Genomic DNA, 22,315 nt, shown 5'->3' on the forward strand with positions numbered 1-22,315 from the left:
GCTCAACTCGATTTCAACCTGGACCTGGACCTGAACTTGTGGATCGCGAGTCTCATCATTGATGGACGAGATATTTGACTCGCTTTTTATTTTTGCTTTCGCTGTGGATAAGATTATATCTTGGGGTTATGGGAGTTGAATTGAGTAGCATTTGTGTTGTCTGATTGTGAAGAGTAGTCGAACAGTTTATTTTTCTCTTACCTTTAGCTTTTCAAAGTTGTTGTTTCGCTTTTTTTTATTACCTTCTCTTCTCTATTAATTTGGCGGTGTGGGGAATGAGATGAGAAAGGGGAGTGGGATATCTTATTGGGTGGTGTGATAGTGGGTAGTGGAGTCTCGAATAATGGGTTCCTTGTGAGAGAAGAAAATACGCGTGTGCTTGATTCATGGATGGAGATTACTGCTAGATTTGGCGGGTCTACAATATTGAAGGTGGGATGAGAGATAGAGCATGCGTGTGGAGGGGGATGGGTCTTGAGACTTGAGAAGCGAGAAGCGAGACTTTGTGACGGAGGAAAGGGGAGGATTTTGAGGGGAGTAGAGAAGAGAATTGAGAGAAAAGCGAAGTGAGAGAAAGGGGAGAAAGATGATGATGGATTGGGGGATATGAACCCTGGGTAAATCATTTGTAATAATTGAGAGTGAAAACAGAAACAGCATCTTTTGAAAGAAGACTTGGGATTTTTGAGGTTATGCACGTGTGATGTGATGTGATGTGTGAGTTATAATTTGATCGAATGGTTCGTTCAAGGATTGAGAAGTTAAAGCTATGATAACCATACTTTAGAATCCGAAAGTTAATATGGTAGAATTCAACCAATTTGAATTTGAATTCCTTTGGTAGGAGTAGATGGTTTTGGGTTTTTGATATATGAACTTCAAAGTACCTACGATATCTAATCCTGGGAACCCGGTGGAGCTGGACCAGTCCCATCGTGGGCATTCAGACGTCATTGAAACCCCGTACCTTCCTCATGTGAACCCGCCACTATCACAATTTAACCTAGCAGAAACCCTTTTTCTAACTCCAACTCTAAACTACATTTTCTCATAAACCTGCATACTAATAATCTTCCCGTACAGTGAAAATGGATCAACCCATAAATTTAATTTCCGCGCTACTTCAACCCACTCCCAACGAGTCTATCCGCAATACTCTCAATACTTCTCGACCTCTCATCACTCATCTGAATGCAGACACTACATGGCTTCTTTCGATACCGTACCCTAAAACAGCGGAAACCTCGTTCAATAAAGCATATTATCACATATTGATTGATCCATGGCTACGCGGTGGCCAAAGTGATGTTGCTGCCTTCTTCAGTCAACAATGGCATGCCAATCCCAGCGCAGTGCAAAGTATCGCCGAGATTGAAGAGTTCATCAAGAGTATTGAGGAAGTTGCACTGGAAAAGGAAATCGCAGGCGATGGAGGCTGGATTGATGCAGTGGTGGTGAGCCATGAATTCACAGACCATATGCACAAGGACACTTTACTCGAAATTCCAAATACCATTCCGGTTTTTGCAACTGCGAAGGCTGCGGTGGCGATAACATCTTGGGCACATTTTGATCATGTGGAAGAGATATGTAGGTTTGATGGTGATTGGAAAGAGTCTTCTACAGAGTATTTACCAAATTGGGTGGGTATATCGAGAGTGGCGAAAGCGGGTGTGGATTTGCTCTATTATCATTCTGCTATCATGATTACATTCTCGACATTTTCGGAGAGGAATATTTCAGATGAAGATGCGAATGGCGATATACCTGAAGCTGTGATATATACACCTCATGGAATCGACCCTGGAGATCTTACATTGGTGGGAAATGCTCAACCGCCTATTCAGACCCTCGCGTTATTACATGGATTGCAGGACATTTCGTTACCTCGAGCACAATTGAATAAAGGGGCACACAATGGATTTAAGGTTCAAAGGTTGTTGAATGCGAAGTACTGGGTTGGTACGCATGATGAGGTCAAGGTGGGTGGAGGAATTGTGAGCTGGTTTTTGAATCGTAAAGTTGTGACGCTGAAGGAAGCGTTGGAGAGAGAAGCCGAGGAGAATGGCGAGAGTGGTGATGTAGAAAAGGTAGGGGATATTAAATTTTTGGAAGTGGGAAATGGCGAGAGCTTAATTTTGATGTGATGGCTTTCTAATCTATTCCAAGCGGTCTTTGCAAATTCTGGTATATCTTCAAACTTGCAATTTTTACCGAGGAGATTTTTTGGGTGTATCAATCCTTGAAAGGACTTGTAGTCATTGGCCGAATTCGTCTTTGATCCTTGTTGTTGTATATTTATTTCAACCATTGGTTGTATGCTTTCTTTGTTTCTTTGTGCTGGTTGGAATGACAGTCGTCAATTCTCTCTCTACAGCGGCAGCAAATGTTTTCGTAGCATGCGTTCGATTGTATCCATCGGCAAGATAGCTAAACTAGATTGAAAATTTCTCACGAACAGTCCTTGCTCTACTATTGAACATGCCTCCTCCTCCTCCTCCGTGTTGGCGACCGCATATACCTCGTACTGAGCTTGCGGACATATACGGCCATCTCGCCGAGCCAGAAATTCAAGGTGTTATACCATTGAAGAGCGGCCTCACGCCAGTAACTTGAAACCGCATTCTACCTATGATGAGAGAAAATTCGCCGACGATGTGCGCTGGCTACAGAGGCTTTCCTTGGCAGGTGTGTAAATCTCACTATACATCACAGATCTTTGCTAATATGATCTGCCTCCAGATTTACCGCTGGCGGAGTTGGAGAGGTTAGATGTCTTGGCACCACTTTACCATATCTATGAAGACGAAACTGCAATTAACCCAAATACGGACATTACCATCCATCCTGTAATGCAAAGAAAAAAGTGGAATTACCCCTTGCCAAAACAATTGGCTGACTTCCCTTTGGGAGGAGACTTGGATGGGTACTGGAATGCTGTAAGTGGAAGGCTTCCTATGGCGGGTGCAAATGACGGTTCTGATGATGACGGCAGTGTACAGACGACATCGTGTGGGAGGTCATACTTCCATCCATTCGAATAGCAAGCTTGTATATCTCACATGCCGATTTGTGGCCATGGTAATTATACCCTCAATTTTATGTAGTTCACAATTAAATTTGCCTGTGTAGGTTTGATGGTCTGCTTGCCGCCGAGTGGACTGACATTCCACAGTCGGAGGTCCCCTTTACATTGATGACACCACGTTCAGGCTGGAAACGATTCAATACTAGAGATCCTCTAGTGTATGGAACTGAAGCAGGTAGAAGAAACGTCCGAGACAGAATATTGAGCCATTCTAAGAATATATATTTCCGCCTAACAAGCTCTTATACCGATCCAGCAAACGGTGTTCTAGCAGTAGATCACAAATTTGGAAGTATTGCTGGACAAACGTTAACCAGCTCAATAAGCAACATTTCTATTGTAAACATTGATTTCCATGCCCTCGCAGCTTTGCTTCCTGGAACTGTGGAAAAGTTGAATACTGCAGAAATACGTATGGTCCAGGGAGAAGTTGCAAAGACCATCATACATGAGCTTGGTGTACGCTACTTTTTAAGTCCTCGATTTGGATGTCCTTCGTCTTGCTCTAACTTAGTATAGCATGCCCTTTTTCAGCAAACATACAAAACCTATTTGCCCAACCATAACGGCAATGAGATATATTTTCATCAGGAAGTAATTTCGGAAATGTAAGTAAAATCATTACCTACTTCGAGCTTTTGCTAATTATTTCAGGGGGATATCGGTGAGTCCTTTGCTGAATGCTAATAGCTATAGAATACTGATGTGTTATCATTCGCTTCTAGATGGAGCAGAGTGTAGGTGGATTCCCTTTCGAGGGGAATATCAGCAAATATATTAATTTCGATTCAGGTATTTGCGGACTACACGATCTCTTCGTGATGCACCAGATGATGCGTTGCTCGATTTGGGTAAGCATATTTAATATCCTCATACAATCCAATATTCTAGTCTGTATAGCCCCTAGCCATAAAGTATATGTCGATGGCCATAATCATATCACACTAACTTATCGTAGAGGGAGGAGTTGTGTTCAAGTAAGCAACAGCTACTAACAATAACCTTTCCTTTCGTCTTACTCAAAGCAGTGATATAAACAACGCCGGCACTCACGGTAATGAAGGGAACCCAGTCCTACTCAAAAAACCACCGGTGATTACTCCATCCCTTCGAGCTGTTTCTTCCCGCATTCAATTTACCACAATATACTTGGCAATGCTGATTTAGCATCGAACCATATAGGACTTTTATACAGCTATATATTGGCCTGTTTCTATTACCTGGTATAGTAAGTACTGCACCGCTTTTTATTCATCGCTATATAATAAATTACATATTCTGGGTCTGGTCTCTTTCCCCTTGAATTTATGTGGATCGGTCCCCTCAATCGTCTAGTAAATCGTCGACATGTTGACACATTTAGTGGATATGGGAAGTAAAAGCAGATTTGAATCCTTTGTTATGAAGTGAGTCCAATTTACTTTTCCTCCAAAGTTGTCACTGTGAGTGAAAAGCTGAGATCGACAGATATGGAACACAAACTGTGAAATATAAAAAGGTCATAGGTACAAAGGTTGATCTCAAGGAAGATGGTACGAGATTCAGTAGTATGAGGGATCCGTTCATCGAGTTTGAGGGCATACCAAACAACGGTCAACATACCAGGTTAAGGTCGGACACATTGAATACTTCAGAGCCCCCTCGCAAACGACAGAGGGTCCCAACTGCCCCAGCCGCCGTTGTGCGAAGGGCTCGTACTTTCGAGGGCCAAGGCGCACCCAGGCAACAAAACCACAAATTGACACGCTTGCTGAATTCAGAGATCAAGATCTACCGCCATGTCCTCGGTTCGACGAGATTAGCGCGTATTTGATCGACAATCGTCGAGAGTTGGCCCTGCACACAATGTGTTTTGCCATGCCTGAGCATACTTTGGTAAGAGTGACTTTCAGTCTTGGGCTGTTGATCACAATTTTGATGGTGGCGTAAAGCTAATTTTAAGCGCAGCGTGAGTATATTTTACGACTTGGTGGGCTGGAAATTAGTGCCAAAGAATGGCGTGCGTATCTTCTTCATTGCGAAGCCGTCCCGTATCTCTTTAGGTAATTTATGTTACTTCCATATTAGGCGTAGATGCTAATGGCGTGTAAGATTCCAGCCGCATGGAAGAATTCGTGACATCTCGACTTACCGTGGCTCCATCCAACTTCATGCTTCAAGCTGGCCAAAGACGGATCTTCCACCCTTCAAGGCGATAGATGCAGGGGATGAACGTTTTTTGAAGAAACTCATCAAAGGGATGAGACTCTGCATCGCTATGGACGCGCTCTCAAGAAAATACGACCAATTTTTAGATCAGATATGGCTACATTCTGTCTTCTGGGACGTCGACATTGAGACATTCCTTACTTTGTTCAACGCCGATGTCAAACAGGGTGATGGAGTAGCGAGCATGGTTGGACTAGGCTCGATTTCCAAAGAAGAAGTTGAAGATTTGATACAGGTTTTGGCACCTATTCGATTAGTACTTACGTGAGTGACAATATAATTTGTGAGATCTGAAATTAACTAGTTTTCATTCTAGTTGGGCTCCAAAGGGCATCATCCGACGCTTACCACTAACTACTACGGAATGCAAAGTACTCACCAGTGGAGGAACAAGCCTAAGAGACATTGTTCTGCCCAAAGGTCGATCACTGATTGATTGGGATGCGGGATATGAGGCTTTGTGTGAGGTGAGTAAAACGTCTCTTGAACTTCCCTAGCCTTGCTCAAAATACACTCTCGACTGCTTGAGTTCCCCATTCACTTTGGTGCTTTTTTGGAAGCCGCAGAATACATTGAGATTCAACGGCTGATTATCCTAATTTTCAATTAGTGGGACGACGAGGATATGGAAACTAATCTGGAAACGCTGGACCAGGGGGACACCGGCATCACGTATGCTGACGGCCGACACGAAAGCGCCAAGGAATACGCGGCGCGTACCGAACCGCCGCCCGTCAAGACGCAAGCGCAGTTGGAAGCGGAAGAGTTTGCGCAGCAAGTCTTGGATTTAGACACTTCGGTTCTGGCGTTTATGGAGGCGGCATCCGGATGCGGGCTGACGAGGATATCTTTGAACAGTCGTTTTGGGAGATGTGGAAGGGGTTTCATGCCGAGGGGACCCGGGAGGATGCGCAGGAGGAATTTTATGATTCGCTGCCGCATCTTAAGTCGTTGGGGAAGGGTGGTGGTGAAGGTGGTGGTGGTGGTGCTGGTGGAGAGGGAATGAATGTGGAGAATATTATGAATGCTATGGCGGCGGAGGGGAATTGTCCGGAGATGTGAGGGGGGTTGGGTGGGATGGGATGGGTGGATGAAGATGGGGGGATGAAGATGGGGGGAGGGGAGGGAAGAAGGAGGGAGGAGGAGGAGGGAGAGGAGGAGGAAATAATAGTGAGATGTTAATTGTATAAGTTTTAAGAGGTGGTTTTTTATTATACTATACTACTTGAGAATATAATATAATATAATATAGTATAGTAAGATAACGTATATATATTCTTAATCTCAATAACATCGTCTTCGAAAGTATAGGTATCACGGGCTATCAGTGTTGGACAGGAAAGGTATACAATATAGACGACTCGATAGGATACTAGAGGGGGGTAGGTTTTTTATATCTTTTTCCTATCTACTTTATTCAATCAGATACAGATATAGGCGCATCGCATAATCTTAGTATAGCTATATAGATCGAATCGATTATGAATTTACTACTACTACTATATATTCTTTAGATTATATTAACTTATATAAATATATTATAATAATAATAATAATCTAAAGACTCGTATATAGTAATCTAATTAATCGATATTTCTTATAATATAAAATATAAGATATAAGATATATAAAATCTTTCAAACAAAAATCTAGTAGATTGACTTGGAATAGTATTATACTATATAGATAGTATTACGTTATAGCTCAATAATCAATTAAAAATTGAATTCTTTTTTCTTTCTTAAAAAAAGAGAGAGAATCTCAAATTAATTAAATAATTCTTCGACTTTTAAGCTATCTATCTACTTTGAATAGATACTCTACTAGAGGGATTATAGAAGGAGAGATAGTAGTAATAGTTTGATTATAAAGAAGAAGAAGAAGAAGAGAGAGAGAAAAAGAATAAGAAGAAGAATAAGAATAAGAGAGAGAGTTTTTAATTATATATACTATTATTAATATATATAGATTTTAAATATCTATACTATTGTCACGGGATCACTTCTGGGAGTATCCGAAGCTTACCGCTGAGCTAACCGCCAAAAGACTAGGAGGTAGAACTGGAAGTTCTTACCTTACTCTCACATATATAGCAGGACAGGACAGGACAGAAAGGGCTTAGTGTCACCCCGTGACAACTATATTCTATTTAAAGAGTCTAAAGAGTCTAAAAAGTCTAAAGAGCTATCTATATATATATAAAATAATAATCTTACATATCTATTTATTAAAGAAAAAGTAAGTTTTTCTTATATTTATATATATTTGGTTTTAGTTTATTTATATCAAGTTATATATATATTATATCAATTTAATTTAATTTAAAAAAAAATCAACTTTCTTTTCTTATATATATATATAATATCTAGATACTTAGAGTAGAAAGATAGAGATATTATATATACATTTATGAGAATAGATTAGATTAGATTAGATTAGATAGAATAGAATATTACAACTAGCTAGCTATCTAATTAAAGAAAAAGAGGAGAGAGAATCTCAAGTTAGTTAGTTGTTCTTCGAGTTGAAGAACGGAACGAAAGAAAGGAACAAGCTAGCTAGCTAGCTATTCATCATCAATCCTAATCAGGAAAGAAAGAAAGAAAGTAAGCCCTCTCAAGCAAAAACTCGATTCATAAATCCATTAATCAATCAATCAACCACCAAACCAGTCAGCTCAAGAAGCGAAAGCGAAAGAAAAAAGTATCATTCGATCAATCAATCATTACCCACCACCGTCCATCCATCCATCATCCATCCATCATCATAACATCTCAATCATAATATAAATCCACTTCCATCATAAAAAAAACCCCCCATCTCATCCCACCATAAAATCATCACCCGCCTCCATACTTCCATTCCACCACTTCTTCACATCATCATCATCAAGATTAAATTCCCACAAGACTCCTCACCAACATCTTGGCCGCATCTGAATTTCCGCCCAAATTACTCTGATCATCTTCTGCTGGATAGAAGAAAGCCGCAACGGCAATAATGACATAAGCTGCGCAAAGAAGGGCACCTTCGAGGTAATTGGATCGACCATCGAGAACCAAGAAATTGACAATAAAGGCCGAGACGAAGAGACAGACGGTTTCAAAGAGCGTAAAGTATAGTGTCATTTCTCTGGACATACACCAGCCGAGAAGAACGATGAAGGGAGTGACGAAGAGAGCTATCATGATGAGTTAGTTCGAATTGAATTAAATATTGTGATTGAAAAACATACCGATTTGAATAGAAGAACCAACGGCTACACCGATTGCCAAATCCATTTTATTCTTACTAGCTACCGTAACGGCTGTAACGTGCTCGGCCGCATTACCAACAATAGGTAAGATAATGAGACCGATAAAAGCCTCACTCAAACCAGAATTGCCTTCAACAACAGCATTGATACTATCAACCATGAATTCGGCACAACAGGCTACAAGACCAGTAGAAAGAAGAAGTAAAACGACGGCTGTAGTACGAGATATATTTTCGTCCTCATCATCCATGGGAACCTTGTTGACTGCAACAGCTGTGCTATTGATGCGAATAGGTGCAAGATTTGATGGGGTGGGATTGGCTGGATTTGATATAGTTTGATTGAGACGATCGGGTAAAGAATTTGTGCGACGAATTCCCATGCGAACGCGAGGAATATTTCCAGGGGGTGGGTTACCAGTAGGTGCAGGGTTGGTAAAGACATTTTGAGAGAATGTCTTTGGAATTTGAGGTCGAATGCCAGAGGTTATTCCGCGAAGGGTAAATGGTCGTTTTTGTGCGTTATCTTGTTGATTTTCAGGATTTTCCATCATGGCAAAATCAACACGTCGTGGATCGGAATCATTCGGTACCACTTCAGCAGATTTCTCATTGAGAACTTCAGGTACGACACCTTCTTTGATGGTTTCTTGGTGCCTGAGAGCTCTCTTGCGAGCTTTGTGTTCCTTCTTCTGTTGCTTGCGTTCTCTCTTATGTTCCTTTTTGGTCATGACATAATTTGTGAATGAGCCAGTGCGACTTCTTCTAGGACGTTCATCATCACCATCCTCTGCAAAGTCAATAGCACCTGTACGATGATCATCACCAGCGGACCCACTACCTTCAGCTGTATGATTGAGACTGCTGTTACCAAAAGATGGTGTGCGAAGAGCCTCAACTTCGACAGTATCTTTCGATGCTGAGCTTGACTTGCGACGTCTACCACCTCTGATGAGTCTTTTTACACGTTTGGCAGTAGTATTGGAACCGCTGGAGCCATCAGAGTCAGAGCTGGAGGAGGATGAATCATCAGATGATGAGTCCATCCAAGCTGCAACCGGCCCAGGAGCTAATTCCTCATCAATAATATGCTGAGGAGTACTTTCATACATATATGCGTGGGACTTTAACTGAAACAAGAGGTACATGGCATAAACCAAAAGAAGAATCTGGAAGATGTTAGTATAACAAGGTCTCACAAACACAATGGGGAACTTACGACACTAGTACCACGACTAACTTGCAAAACTTTGGTGTTAGCCTTATCTGCAGCAGTTGTAGTATTGAACGATGCATGGAAAGCAGTCTATATTTGTCAGTTCATAGTTTACGCCAAAGGAAGAAAATTCATACCGGAAGCAATAAACTCATGACGCTCAAACTTAAAAGACAAGCACTCATTTGTGTGACAGTACTATTATAGATCTGTAAATATCAACACTGCTCACAACTTTCCGAAGAAGAATCAATTACCTGTTCACGGAAGCGAAGTCCACCAACCAAAAAACACATTCCTAGAATCAAGAGTAGATTTGCAAGAATCGAACCGAGCAAGGAGGCTTGGACGATACGGATTTCATTCTGTTGAAAGTTAGAATAATTCCCACAGGAGAGGGGAAGTTTACAAACCTTCTGCAATGCAATGCTATAGGATTAAAGATAAACAGGTGAGCATATGTTTTGAACGAATATTTCACAAGGGACTTGCATGAGACAAAAGGAAATGGAAAGGGTATAATGATATGGGACGCGATTGATATGATAATGCCTTTAAGAGGGCTTCTCGCACTTTCTTGTCTTGATCTCTCACGAGGTAGACATACATACTATTGATATTGTTAGCTTGACTCGATATTCACACAGAGGTGTCGAGGGAAACTTACAAAATGATAAGCTCAACAGCATTACCAAAAGTAACATTCATCAAAGCACCAATAGTATCACCCATCCTCTTAGCCACACTTTCCGTAGCATGACTGAGTAAACCTGCCAAAGGTATAATAGCAATCGCATTCATCGCAAAGATGATACCTGGACTGAGCCCAATCGCATAGGCGATGATACCAACCGGTACAAATACCAATAAAATGTTGATAACACTTGAGAGTATAATATGTTTGCCGGTAAGCCAAAATCGAATGGCAACATTTTTCTTCTTGGGTTTATCGGATTCGTTCGATTCTATGAGATTCCCCTCTCCATTAACTTGCGGAGGTGGAGCTGGTGGCGGATGGACGTTGGATGTATTGTCTGCCACATTGTTTCTCGTGGGATTTGAACGTTGGTTCTTGAAGCCATTATGATTTGCATTATTTCTTGGGATGTTGGTTGCATTGTTAAGAACAGAGGTAGCAGTGTTGTTGTTGTTGTTATTCTGCGCGTTGGTAGTAGGAGGATTGCTCAAGGGAAGAGTTGGTCCACTCAGATCTGACGAGGTCGTAGGGTTGCCATGTGCCTTGGATTTATCCCAAAAGCTCACACGATCTAGAAATGACGGCGAATTAGACGAAGTTTCCTTCATCGATGTAGAATCAGATGAATAGAATGTGAGGATTAATTTGTTTATCTGAGAAACAAACTTGGGTATGGTTGAGTTGAAGAAAGAGACAAAGATGAATTCGCTATCAAATTAGGGAAATGGAGTGAAGAGAGGTGTGGTGGGTGTGTGTTTTATCTGAAGAGAGAAAAACACGTAAGAGGCAAAAACAAAGGATGATTTGATGATGATTGATATCAAAAAAAGGAAGAGGACGTTTGTTAATATAGCCGTAGGTGCAACGTTGTTTATAACAAAAGGGTAGGTAATGAATGATATTGGGATGGATGGGGAATTGGGATACGGTGAAAGTCACTCCCTCTCCCTGCAAGTTGATAAGGCGAAGATGTCCAGGGATTATTCAAGGTTTGCTGTTTGCCAAGGCTGAACTTTCCCAGTAGTGGATTTGCCAAGTAGCGGAGAAATATCCTGGGAGAAAGGAATATGATTGGATGGAATTTGATTTTAATTGTATATTCTCTATTGTATGATTGGATGAGATGGGAATCTGTGAGGGTTTGCTGGATTTGTGAATTAGGTAGGTACCTATGGATGGGAATAAATAGATGTGGCGCAGTAAGTTGATATTGATGTTGACCTCGGGAACCTTCCAAGGTTGAAGTTGATGTTGATGTTGATGTGATGTGATGTGATGGATTTTATTGTACCGGTATTGTATGTGCTGTGCCTCATGGTACTTGAGCATCAAAGTACTTCCATTCGCAAACGTGGGAAGAAAGACTTGCATTATTCAAGTAGCTGGAGGTATGTGTTTCGTAAGGATCTCTCCCATATCATAATCAATCATATATTTGTGTCACTCGATCAATTACTCAATTGAGTATCCCAATTGTTTGCTCCACGCCGATTAGTTCCAACAAAGATCTTGCGTTACTCAAACCTTCATCATCGATTATCCAACTACCACTCAGACTTCTCCTAATTCATATATCCTCCTATCTTATCTCGAGAGTGACTGACCACTCACTGTCCTCTTCTATCTCTTCCCCCATACTTGGATGAAAGCTTGGTTTGATGACACGATGATGTAGTATGTACCTAGGTACTGCTTGATGATGATGATGTTCGAGACACATCGGGATGCATGGAATGGAATAAGAAATCATTTGAACATCAATAGAAAATCACTTGACAAGATAAAGGCGATGGAAAAGAGACATTAAAAAACACTCAATACATACTCTGTCGATTCTCCTTATTCATACTTTGATGATGCACGATTCGTCCTCGGTTCTCTTCCCGAAGACTCTAATAGTAGTACGACGATTAACCCTCCGGACTGATACAAGCGGTTGATCCGTTGATTGCCTTGCAAGTGACTAATTGCCGGCAGTTAAGTTACGCACGTAGATCAGGTACAGGTACTTGAATCACGAGGGAAAGGATTTGATATCGGATTAGAAGTAGAATGTAAAAATTAAAGAGTAGAATGTAGAATGTAGAAACACAATGTCGAGTAATCTGTAATCGATGAGATATTTTCACATGTAATGGATTACAATTGATACTCGTCTCCTGTTTATCAACTGCAGATATGAGAATCCAATCTTTCTTATCTACCTACTTATTAGTCTCCATCAAGCTTAATCATAATTCACCATCTTCAATCCCCAGGCAACTCTCTCACACCTCATCAATCTCATCTCTATCCAGGAAAGCACATATAAGATTCGTACCTACCAATTCGAGCATATGAATCATTTCTAAAGTCCAATCCTTTCCCGTCCTTCCCAGTCCTTCCCCCACGCCAAGTCACGTCAAAAATCAGACATTTCCAAAGCATGGACGATTATGCTCATTGCCAAGTATCACATCAATGTAGTTCATGTTCTAAGTATTCACTTCCAATATGATGCATCAGATACCCACCTGGGCATTCAACGTCCTTCCCAATCCGGCATGCTCAAAGTTCAGAATGGCATATCAGAATGACAACACAATCCACAACTCACATCCCTCATCTAAAGAACCCTTCCATCAAAATCCCATCCTTCAATCCACTACCTCATCTCATCTCATCTCATCACAAAGAAACCCAACATCAAAAAGATCAGCGCTTGCGTACATCCCCCATCCATCCATTTATCTATCTCTATCCATCCATCCATCCATCCAGACTTCACACCAGCGCCAACGAAACACTAACGCACAAATTAATCACATCAAACACCCGTCCCAGCCAATTCCGCCACAACTCAGCACAGCCACATACGTACACCTTCTCATCCATTACCTACCTAGGTACCCACCCAAATAGTCATTCCGCACCCCAAACAAGTCAAGTATCCATCCATAGAACATTCCAAGAAAACCCCAGAACCAACCAATAAAACAGGGCTGAATCCGTTAATACCTCGGGATTTTGTGATCATTTGACCGTGGCTGGTGTGGCTGGTGATGATATAATGGTGAGGGTGCCCCTATCCAATTCATTACTAGGTATCTAATTCTTTACTGGTATTGTTCAGTTTATTTATCATAGATATCGTACATGGAAAATATTTCATCATAATGATACATTCATTCATTCTCAATGATTACCTACCTACCTACCGGTATGCGTGAGTAATGATCACGAAATCTAGAATACTACCTACATGACGCGTTTTCACCACAAACACCTACCTAGCTATGGATTGTAGAGATATCCAACATCTAACTAACATCGTAGCAAGCTGACCTCGGCGTTTAAAACACCTAGCAAAAATCCGATCATCCAAGCTATTCGGTCCCGGTCCTCCGTAGGCTTACCGCTCGCTGCTCGTGCTACGATTATATACTAAGTAGATATCGTAGATAGGTAGGTAAATTATTTTAGGTCTAGATCTTTTGATTACAGAGTCTGTCATAATTAGGAAATGTAAATAATCAAATATATATATATACGGAGTAATAATAGAATATTTTTCATTTCTATACGAATACTAAATTAAATAGAAGAGAAGGATAATATGATATTATGATATTATTACTTCGAAGAGTACGAGTATAATATATAATATCTTTAAAATCAAGATATATAATAATTATATAAAGAGGAATCCGATGTTAGAAGGAGAATATACATAAGATCTTATATATATACATATATATACACATAAAAATTTCTAAAAACAATTCTAATATTATAATCAAACCATGAGATATCTCAAAAAGTACTTTTTGAAGAATATTCTCATTCTTATTCTCATTCATTCTGAAATTCAACTTCAAATCTAAATCTAAATCTAAATCCAAATCCAAATCCAAATCCAAATCCAAATCCAAATCCAAATCCAAATCCAAATCCAAATCCAAATCCAAATCCAAATCCAAATCCAAATCCAAATCCAAATATCCAAAACAATCACAGTCTATCTACTCGTAGATAGGTTTATTTATATACTAACGAACATCAACGAACATCAATAATCACTATAATAGAATAAATTAAAAGATAATAAGGGGATATAATAGGATGCGATGAGATGCGATATCCAGACAGTTTGAGAATGATGTTCTTTTTACATGATAGATTTTCGTTTATTAGTATCTGGGAGTATTGTAATGTAATGTAATGTATTGTATTGTATTAGAGATGAGAATGAATATATTTACTATTGTGATAGTGTATAGTTTCTGATTCGTAGGTATAGTATACTCTTGAGTTTCTAGTCTTTTGGTCTTTTGGTATTATAAGAATAGATGGATGGATGGATCTTGTACTGTTTATCTTTCTGGCTTTCAAGCTATTTATCTGGAATCTCTCTTCTTGCTGTTGAAAAGGTGATATTGTGATATATATAGAAGGAAGAAGGTACCACAAGATTTTCACACATGCAAGATACTTAGATATATCATATCGAATTTCAAAACACGCAATACAATAAATGCAATAACTGCAATTGAAACATCTTTCATTGATCAACATCTATCTATATACAAGAAATTTTTTAAACTCTCTTCTCCATCTATCATCTACCTTTATCCACATATCTAAATATACAAAAACACATCTACGACTCTACCCAAACAATACTTAAGCACCGCAAGTATCGTCACCCTCTGCTGGGGCAGCAGAAGTAGCCATGGCAGCGGCACTGGAAGTGCTGCTTGCCTTGGTAACAGTAGCCAAAGTAGTTGGGAGAGCGGCAAAAGTGGTGGTTTGGACGGCGCTGGAAACCGCGGCGGAGGTAGCAATGGCAGCGACGGAGCTAACGGATGAAGCGACGACCGCGGAAGAAGCAGCGGCGGTGGATGCTGGGACGGCGGAAGAAGCGACTGCGGAAGAGGCAGATCCGGATCCGGATGCGGAACCGACGGTGAAATCAACGCAAGACTCGTAGGTTTGGTCGATAGAAGCGGCATCCCACCAATGTTGGACAACACATCCACCAGGGGTAGCACAGGTGCTTGGGAGATCATCTGGGATGGTAATGCTGAAGCTAGTTTCATTGGCTGTGATACCGGTGGCTGTGCTTGCGAAGACATCATAGTACAACAATTGTTTGATGACGGTGTTGGCGGCAGTGTCGATAATGGATATGTTGGCGGTACCGGTGTGAGGAGCCGCAACATTGAACGTGAAAGGAACGACTTGGCCTGCAGTCCAGCTTTGCACGAGATCAGTGTTGTCGGCATATTTGTAACCCTTGCATTGCCAGATGTTGCATGCGGCGGCATCGTAATCGCTTTGACTGGCGGCAACTTGGAGCATGCCTTGGATGTTTCCGTTGGGGTCGGAGGCTTGGTTTACCTCGACTTGTTGTCCGCATGCGGATGCCATGGCGGCACCGGGGTTACGGGGAGTTGGGGTGAGGATACGACCGTGGGCGGAGACGGAGGTGATGAGGCCAGCGGCCATGAGGATGGTGGATGTGTATTGCATTTTGAAAAAGATTTTGTTTATCGTCGAGATAATAAATTTCTTGATTGGGAGAGGGTTGGAAGTTTGAGATATGAATCGATGAAGATGAAGGGAGCGAAATCTACCAGAACTAGCTGGATGAATGAATGTATAAAATTTGATTTGAATGAATGTGAGAGGCGACTTTGCACCAAAAAAGAATGTATTTGCGATAGAAGATTTGAACGAGGAAAGACGTGTTGAAGAAGCAAGAGAGAAAAACTTCCTCCTCTCTATCGGAAAGAAAACCTACTTATATGAAATCCTCCCCTCCCATTGTCAAACCCCCAAACAATCAATGTAAGCCATCTAAATTTCGTTTGTGAAAAAGAGGAGTGGACAGTGGACCATCACCACATGTGTTCAACTCAATACAGCGTAGACCCATTGACTCAATCCTGTTCATCTCAAAACTCCTGCAATAAACTACTATTGGGACAGAAACCAAACCCAAAAAGATGAAAGGTCTGGATGCAGATATATTAACCTTCACTTCCGCACACCTCGCCATCCATGCACTATCCAATCTGTGTAGTCGCAGCACCCCCGTCACCCAAACGATGACTGGGGCTCTATCACCAAAACGAACTACGAGATCCGGATAGAGTGCCTAAAGTTGAACCAAAGCGTCACGCCAAGTTTGGAACTACTAACGGCGTGTATGCGAAAACGTTCGAATCGATCAAAAACAATACTTTCATAGGAGAAAACGAAAGAAAACATTCAGGAGTCCCTCTCCATTGAAATTGAGGAACCGCCAATTAATATACTTCAAACTTCAAACCCAAGTTCATTCGGATGAGTCTCCCCTTTCATTGCATGCGTTGGATGGAATTGCGGAGTAATGTATATGCGATTGGTAGGTTGATACTAGGATAATCGGTACAGACGATGGGATGAAACAAGACAGGGGACATTGAAGTTTTAGATGAGATGAGATGAGATGAGATGATGATTTTTTTGAACTCTACTAGAAGCATGATTATATCGATATGAATTTGTATGCGATTTAATGTGTGGTTTATTCAAAGAGGGTAAACAATTTAAACTCATGACCTTACATTTCTTTTGCTATCATATTGTATGGATCTCGGATTGAAACTTTATGCTTGTTCGATATTGGCAGATATTGATATATTACGTTATTCTTCCCTTAATACTTTTAAAACGACTACTTAGTACTATATGCAATATAGGATAAAGCTTATTAGAATCAGTAGGAGAACTTTCACTAGCTGATATTTGTATTATATATCATGATGATATACTATACATATCCTGTCTAAATTTGTCCTGCATCGTGAACTTACCTCTACAAACTTCTCACTCGTTTTCTCACTAATAATGATTCACAACTTCGCTGTCTATTCCAATCTAGTCCACTATCATAAATGAATTCTCAATTCTGATATACTGCAATCTCCATATGGTAATTGTATATTTTATTCTTAACTTTTGAGGTATTGGCCATACAAACACTCTTATACTTTAATCTTCACAGGTATTTTTGATAAATGCAATACAATATACAATTACTACGTACTACAAATCATAATCCGTCAAAATAATACCTTTGCGACTTTCTGTCAAACTTTCAAATCCAGACCCATGATATAAACTCAGAAACCACACAAAAGTGCACCCAAACCTCACATCTTACTCGGCATCCTCATTCCTCCATCCAATCTCAAAACTACTCCGTTCAACATCACATTCTCAATACTTTGTCTTACCAGTTGTGCAAACTCGTGGGGTTTGCCCGGTCGTACTGTTTGTTTTCTTATGATTAACTCGTTTGTTCTAATTTTGATATTGGGGGGGAACAATGTGTGGGATACAACATATGAGAAGGAGATATTCGGAAAATAGAGAGACATGAAGAAAAACTTACGTGGAAACTCCATAACTCTAGTCAGACTCGCTCGCACTTTATCACTCATCATAGCCGTCATTCTTGAATCAAAAAGACTGGGTGCTATGGTTACGACGCGAATACCATGTTTTGCGACATCACGGGTTAAGGGAAGGGTTAAGGAGACTATCGCGCCCTTTGAAGCAGAGTAGGCGACTATTTATCTGTCAGCATCTTGAACCTCTCTTAAATTCAGGATGGGATGAGAAATGGGAGAACAGAATGAAGGGAGATTTACCTTGACCAGGCTGGCCATCAAAGGCAGCAGATGAAGCAACCATAATGATAACACCACGCTCACCATCTTCATTCATAGGGGTGGAACGAGCCATGTGGGGAAGACATTGACGTATCAAATCGATAGTACCGCGGACGTTGACGTTCATTACGAAGTCAAAATCGGAGAGAGAGAAAGGATTGAGGTCGCGATCGAGGATCTGAGGTTGGGGAGGTTAGTGTGTTAGTAACTCTGTACTCCGGGTAAGGAGGGGACCACAATAGAGCAGCTTAAGGAATGAGAATTGAGATTGGGAGAGGTTTGTTGAAGGAAAATATTGAAAGGGGATGTCAAGGGAAAGTCTTAGAAATCTTCGCTGGAGGTTGCGTATGGTCGACGCAAGAGCATTTATGAGAAACTACCATAACGGGAAAAGTATAGAGCCAGTAACACTTCAAAGGCAATCTTATTTCAACAGAACATTGTTTTAAAAACAAAACATTGAGAACATACCTTAGCAGGAGTAGCTACACCAGCAGCTGCGATAACTCCACCAACCTCCTTTCCAGTTTCTTTCACCCATTCCAAGGCACCCTTAACAGCATTGGTGATACTATCTGTTTCTAATACATCTGTTCGAAAGAATTTAATCTTTCCACCTCCTACTTCTTTAACCAACTCTTCAGCCAACTCTTCATTCATATCTAGAACAGCTGCATATCCTCCAGCTTGGCAGATATCAACAACACATGCTCGGCCTAAGCCTGAAGCTCTGTATGTCTTGTTAGTAACGTTTGATTCATTCATAGTTGCATGATTTCACTTACCCGCCTGATACAATGAATGTTCTACCTTCAATCTTCATTTTGATAATATCTGAATAATATATGTTAAAGAAGACTTCTGAGCATTCACGAAACCATTCTTCTTCCTCATACCTCACTCATCACATGCCTCGGCTTATCAAATCCCTCTAATCTACATAAAGCCAATCCAAACTAGTTTAGCGTCGGGAAATGATTGGCTCAACACCGATGCGATAAGAACTTGCGACAACTTTGATGTCACGTCCTATTGTAGTCTCGATTTACTGAAGGAAATCAAGAAATTCCAAATTGTAAAAATATTAAACAACTTCCAAAAAAATCTCGACCTTCTGTGCCTTGAACAACAAAAGATTGATCCCGTTATCGTATTCCCACCCATAGGTGAAGATGGTACGACCAAGGCGTTCATCCGCCGCAAGTGATGAGAGTGCCAGTACTACCAGAGATCAGGTTTGTTTTCCATGCCTTCATTGCTGAACCAACATAAAGATATACCAAGTTTAAGACAAAATGAAAGACATTTCATACCAATACTAATGGATTGTCAGGAATTAGGTAGCATGTACGATTATTTGGCTAAGATTATACTCTTAGGACCAAGTGGAAGCGGCAAGTATGTTACATTTTCTATGTGTTCGTGATGAGTGGGATGTTTATGGTTGGATTGATATGGATATGATATTGATGTTGCACAGATCATGTCTATTACATCGCTTTGTCAAAAACGAATGGAGGATCTTGTCATCTCAAACTATCGGCGTGGAATTCGCAAGCAAGATTATAAGAGTGGGTAGTGGCTCTCGACGGAAGCGCATTAAGCTCCAGGTATTTCCATTCCCCTCTTCTTCTTGCGCCCCCCTCCAAGCTAAGAGCTAATCATACAAAAGCTATGGGATACAGCAGGAACAGAACGATTCCGCTCTGTATCACGCTCTTACTACCGTGGCGCCGCTGGCGCAGTTCTATGTTACGATATCACGAACCATAATTCCTTTACCGGACTCCCTACCTTTCTTAATGATGCGCGAGCACTTGCTTCTCCAAACCTTACACTGTTACTTGTGGGCAATAAGACGGATCTCGCGGACTCAAACGCAGATTTAATAGATACATCTGTGCCGCCCGCAACACCATCTAGTATTAATAGCAAGAATTCCTCGTTTCCTTTTTCGGCGGGCGGATCTGTGAATTCGACTTCGGGATATGCGGGGATAGGATCACAATTAAAAGCAAGTGTAGCGCCGGACGGAAGAGATGTTAGTGCGGAAGAAGCATCTAGATGGGCTAGTTCTGCAAATATACCGGTTTCGGTGGAGGTTTCTGCATTATCGGGTGATAATGTTGAGGAAGTTTTTAATAGATTGGCGAGGATGATATTGACGAAGATTGAGTTGGGAGAAATCGATCCCGATGATCCAATGAGTGGAATACAGTATGGGGATGGAGGGAGATGGGATACAAATGCTAGTGATGGAGCCAGTGTGAAGAGTGGAATGACGATTGAAGATGGGATTACGAGGAGGAGGAGGAAGGGGAAGAGGGGGCAGAACTGGGGACTTGGGGGAATGAGGGAGTGGAGGAGGTTTTTACGCTGACTGGTCAGAGAAGAAGAAGAGGCGGTTGTTGTTGATGAAGGGGGAGCGAAGAGATCTTATGGGATTGTCCTGACCAAAAAGTTCTCTTGATGATTGGAGTCGAGCTCCTCTTGTGCTCTGTGTCGAATTAAAGCCAGAGCTAGTGGATACTATTATTAATTTTAATGATAATGAATACCTGTTTTTAGTCTATTACTTAAGTGGCTGATTCTGATGCAGTCGTGAGTGGTAGATGACCGGTGATTTGGGAAGGATAAGTATATGGTTTATCTTTCTCAGTCAGGCATCATACAGCAAGATGTTGTCTATACAAATGAAGGGGGGAGATTACATTGGGAGCGTACACGTCAAATATGAAGGAATCTAGGGGTTTACCCTTACACTGGGGCTGCCTTCTAAGTCTCCGCTCGTTTCTTTTCTCCACTCCATGACCATTTCTCCTCTAATCATCTCCAACTTTCTCTACCACGTCTTCTCGAGACTACCACTTCGTTCAGTTACCATTCCATCAAGGCCTCATCTCTATCTTCTAGAGACTTGATCCCCTTTGAAACACGAATAGTGGTTTCTAAACTATCAGACAACTCATCTACAAACTTCGAAACCCCTCTAGAGTTTATATATCCAATCCCCACCCCCAACCCTCTCTCGTGTTTTCAAACTTTCTTGTTGCACATCTCTTTTTTCAAAATCTAAAAATACTTCCAAAATCATGGCATATTCAGACTCTAGGCAGGTATCCAGAACCCAAAATCGACCTTCGACCTCGCTCAATACTACTAGGTATACTAACAAGATCCGCACGAGAAAGAAAGAAAGAAAGAAAGAAAAAAGAAAGCCTTGCAAAGCCATCGATCCCCAGACTCAAAACCCGACCTTCTGCTACCTAGTACCTGCTAGACAGCAGCGGAATTTAGAATGGTTTTGAATGTTGCATATCTCACTTGAAAATTCTAAAAATATTACATGTATATCTACATGTTTGTATATATGCATGTAGAATTTCCTGTCTTTGAACGTAATCCTATGATGGGGCGCTGTATTTTACCTCACCTGTAGATTAGCATTTTGAGTCATTCTTTGATTGATATTCTATTTACTTTCAGATTTCCTACTCTCTTCCTCTTTTTTTTTTAAAGTGGACTTGAAGATAGGTAGATACACATATAGACAAGTTGCACATCTCCCCTCCCGATCTGAAAATAAGCGTAAAAATTAAAATTGTGGTATTTCCCTCCCTCTCCCTCGTTACCTAAAATGTAAAATTAGTTAGTCACCTATTACCTACCTGCCTACCGACCTGTAAACAAACATGCAGTACCCGGATGTACATCTCAACGACTATTTGGTCGTGCGGTACCGTTCCTGCTAGGCATTCTTTTATTTTTGTGCCGGATATATGGAGTACCTAGCTCGCCTAGGTACGTACTGTACAGTGCACCCGATTTCGCCTAATGAGCGGGGTGGAATCATTTGGTGCCTACTAGGTAGGTTGGGAGTTTTTGAAGGAAGGGAAAATGGGAGGAAGGCGGGCCGGTGGCGCTTAGATGTGTGGGTTGGTGGTATGAGGGTGTATGTATTTTTGTTTGTGATTTTGTGTGGATTGGGAGGTTACGATGAAGTAGTTGGGTGGATGTGGAAGATAGGGATTTTAAGTAATTGTAATGATGGGTTTGCTTGACGGGTGGAGGGGAGAGGAGTGGTAGAAGGGGAAATTGATTTTACCGAGTTGTGTGTTAGTTGCCCCTTTTTAGATTGAAGAATTGGGTTT

The 22,315-nt window shown here is 41.0% G+C and overlaps 7 protein-coding genes across 7 annotated transcripts; 4 read left to right on the forward strand and 3 right to left on the reverse strand.

Moving 5' to 3' along the window:
• Positions 1 to 1,088: 1,088 nt before the first annotated feature.
• On the forward strand, positions 1,089 to 2,147 carry EAF02_002596 (uncharacterized protein; the record flags this gene model as incomplete). Its single annotated transcript, XM_038898644.1, has 1 exon — positions 1,089 to 2,147. The coding sequence occupies one exon, from the start codon at positions 1,089 to 1,091 to the stop codon at positions 2,145 to 2,147; it is 1,059 nt and encodes a 352-aa protein (XP_038760932.1).
• Positions 2,148 to 2,481: 334 nt separating this feature from the next.
• On the forward strand, positions 2,482 to 4,901 carry EAF02_002597 (uncharacterized protein; the record flags this gene model as incomplete). Its single annotated transcript, XM_038898645.1, has 12 exons — positions 2,482 to 2,607; positions 2,673 to 2,688; positions 2,743 to 2,939; positions 2,996 to 3,081; positions 3,133 to 3,547; positions 3,608 to 3,696; positions 3,881 to 3,939; positions 4,047 to 4,065; positions 4,117 to 4,180; positions 4,271 to 4,316; positions 4,452 to 4,494; positions 4,556 to 4,901. 12 exons carry the CDS (start codon positions 2,482 to 2,484, stop codon positions 4,899 to 4,901), a joined length of 1,506 nt encoding a protein of 501 aa, XP_038760933.1.
• A 32-nt stretch (positions 4,902 to 4,933) lies between these two features.
• Positions 4,934 to 6,358, forward strand: EAF02_002598 (uncharacterized protein; the record flags this gene model as incomplete). Its single annotated transcript, XM_038898646.1, has 6 exons — positions 4,934 to 4,963; positions 5,036 to 5,130; positions 5,180 to 5,560; positions 5,613 to 5,763; positions 5,907 to 6,095; positions 6,155 to 6,358. 6 exons carry the CDS (start codon positions 4,934 to 4,936, stop codon positions 6,356 to 6,358), a joined length of 1,050 nt encoding a protein of 349 aa, XP_038760934.1.
• A 1,797-nt stretch (positions 6,359 to 8,155) lies between these two features.
• EAF02_002599 (uncharacterized protein) lies at positions 8,156 to 11,401 on the reverse strand. The gene is made up of 8 exons (XM_038898647.1): positions 10,435 to 11,401; positions 10,249 to 10,377; positions 10,181 to 10,196; positions 10,025 to 10,132; positions 9,905 to 9,976; positions 9,771 to 9,857; positions 8,532 to 9,720; positions 8,156 to 8,477 (listed from the first exon to the last, which is right to left on the reverse strand). Exons 1-8 carry the CDS (start codon positions 11,070 to 11,072, stop codon positions 8,191 to 8,193), a joined length of 2,526 nt encoding a protein of 841 aa, XP_038760935.1. The 5' UTR covers positions 11,073 to 11,401; the 3' UTR covers positions 8,156 to 8,190.
• Positions 11,402 to 15,126: 3,725 nt separating this feature from the next.
• Positions 15,127 to 15,975, reverse strand: EAF02_002600 (uncharacterized protein; the record flags this gene model as incomplete). Its single annotated transcript, XM_038898648.1, has 1 exon — positions 15,127 to 15,975. The coding sequence occupies one exon, from the start codon at positions 15,973 to 15,975 to the stop codon at positions 15,127 to 15,129; it is 849 nt and encodes a 282-aa protein (XP_038760936.1).
• A 1,426-nt stretch (positions 15,976 to 17,401) lies between these two features.
• Positions 17,402 to 18,987, reverse strand: EAF02_002601 (uncharacterized protein; the record flags this gene model as incomplete). The annotated part of the gene is made up of 5 exons (XM_038898649.1): positions 17,402 to 17,761; positions 17,885 to 18,061; positions 18,144 to 18,342; positions 18,636 to 18,894; positions 18,950 to 18,987. 5 exons carry the CDS (start codon positions 18,985 to 18,987, stop codon positions 17,643 to 17,645), a joined length of 792 nt encoding a protein of 263 aa, XP_038760937.1. The 3' UTR covers positions 17,402 to 17,642.
• A 349-nt stretch (positions 18,988 to 19,336) lies between these two features.
• On the forward strand, positions 19,337 to 20,544 carry EAF02_002602 (uncharacterized protein; the record flags this gene model as incomplete). The annotated part of the gene is made up of 4 exons (XM_038898650.1): positions 19,337 to 19,399; positions 19,498 to 19,562; positions 19,645 to 19,774; positions 19,837 to 20,544. The coding sequence occupies 4 exons, from the start codon at positions 19,337 to 19,339 to the stop codon at positions 20,542 to 20,544; spliced, it is 966 nt and encodes a 321-aa protein (XP_038760938.1).
• Between the last annotated feature and the right edge of the window lie 1,771 nt (positions 20,545 to 22,315).

Source organism: Botrytis sinoallii (genome assembly GCF_014898435.1).
Source record: "Botrytis sinoallii strain Bc 23 chromosome Unknown BSIN_004, whole genome shotgun sequence".
NCBI lineage: Eukaryota > Fungi > Ascomycota > Leotiomycetes > Helotiales > Sclerotiniaceae > Botrytis > Botrytis sinoallii.

What these genes read in the sequence shown, in the direction of transcription:
- EAF02_002599 (XM_038898647.1), bottom strand. Translation starts at nt 11,072, where the DNA reads ATGAAGGAAACTTCGTCTAATTCGCCGTCATTTCTAGATCGTGTGAGC. An exon ending in GACTTCGCTTCCGTGAACAG is followed by an intron (nt 9,977 to 10,024) that starts GTAATTGATTCT and finishes TGATATTTACAG; the next exon opens with ATCTATAATAGTACTGTCAC. An exon ending in TGGTTCTTCTATTCAAATCG is followed by an intron (nt 8,478 to 8,531) that starts GTATGTTTTTCA and finishes TCATCATGATAG; the next exon opens with CTCTCTTCGTCACTCCCTTC.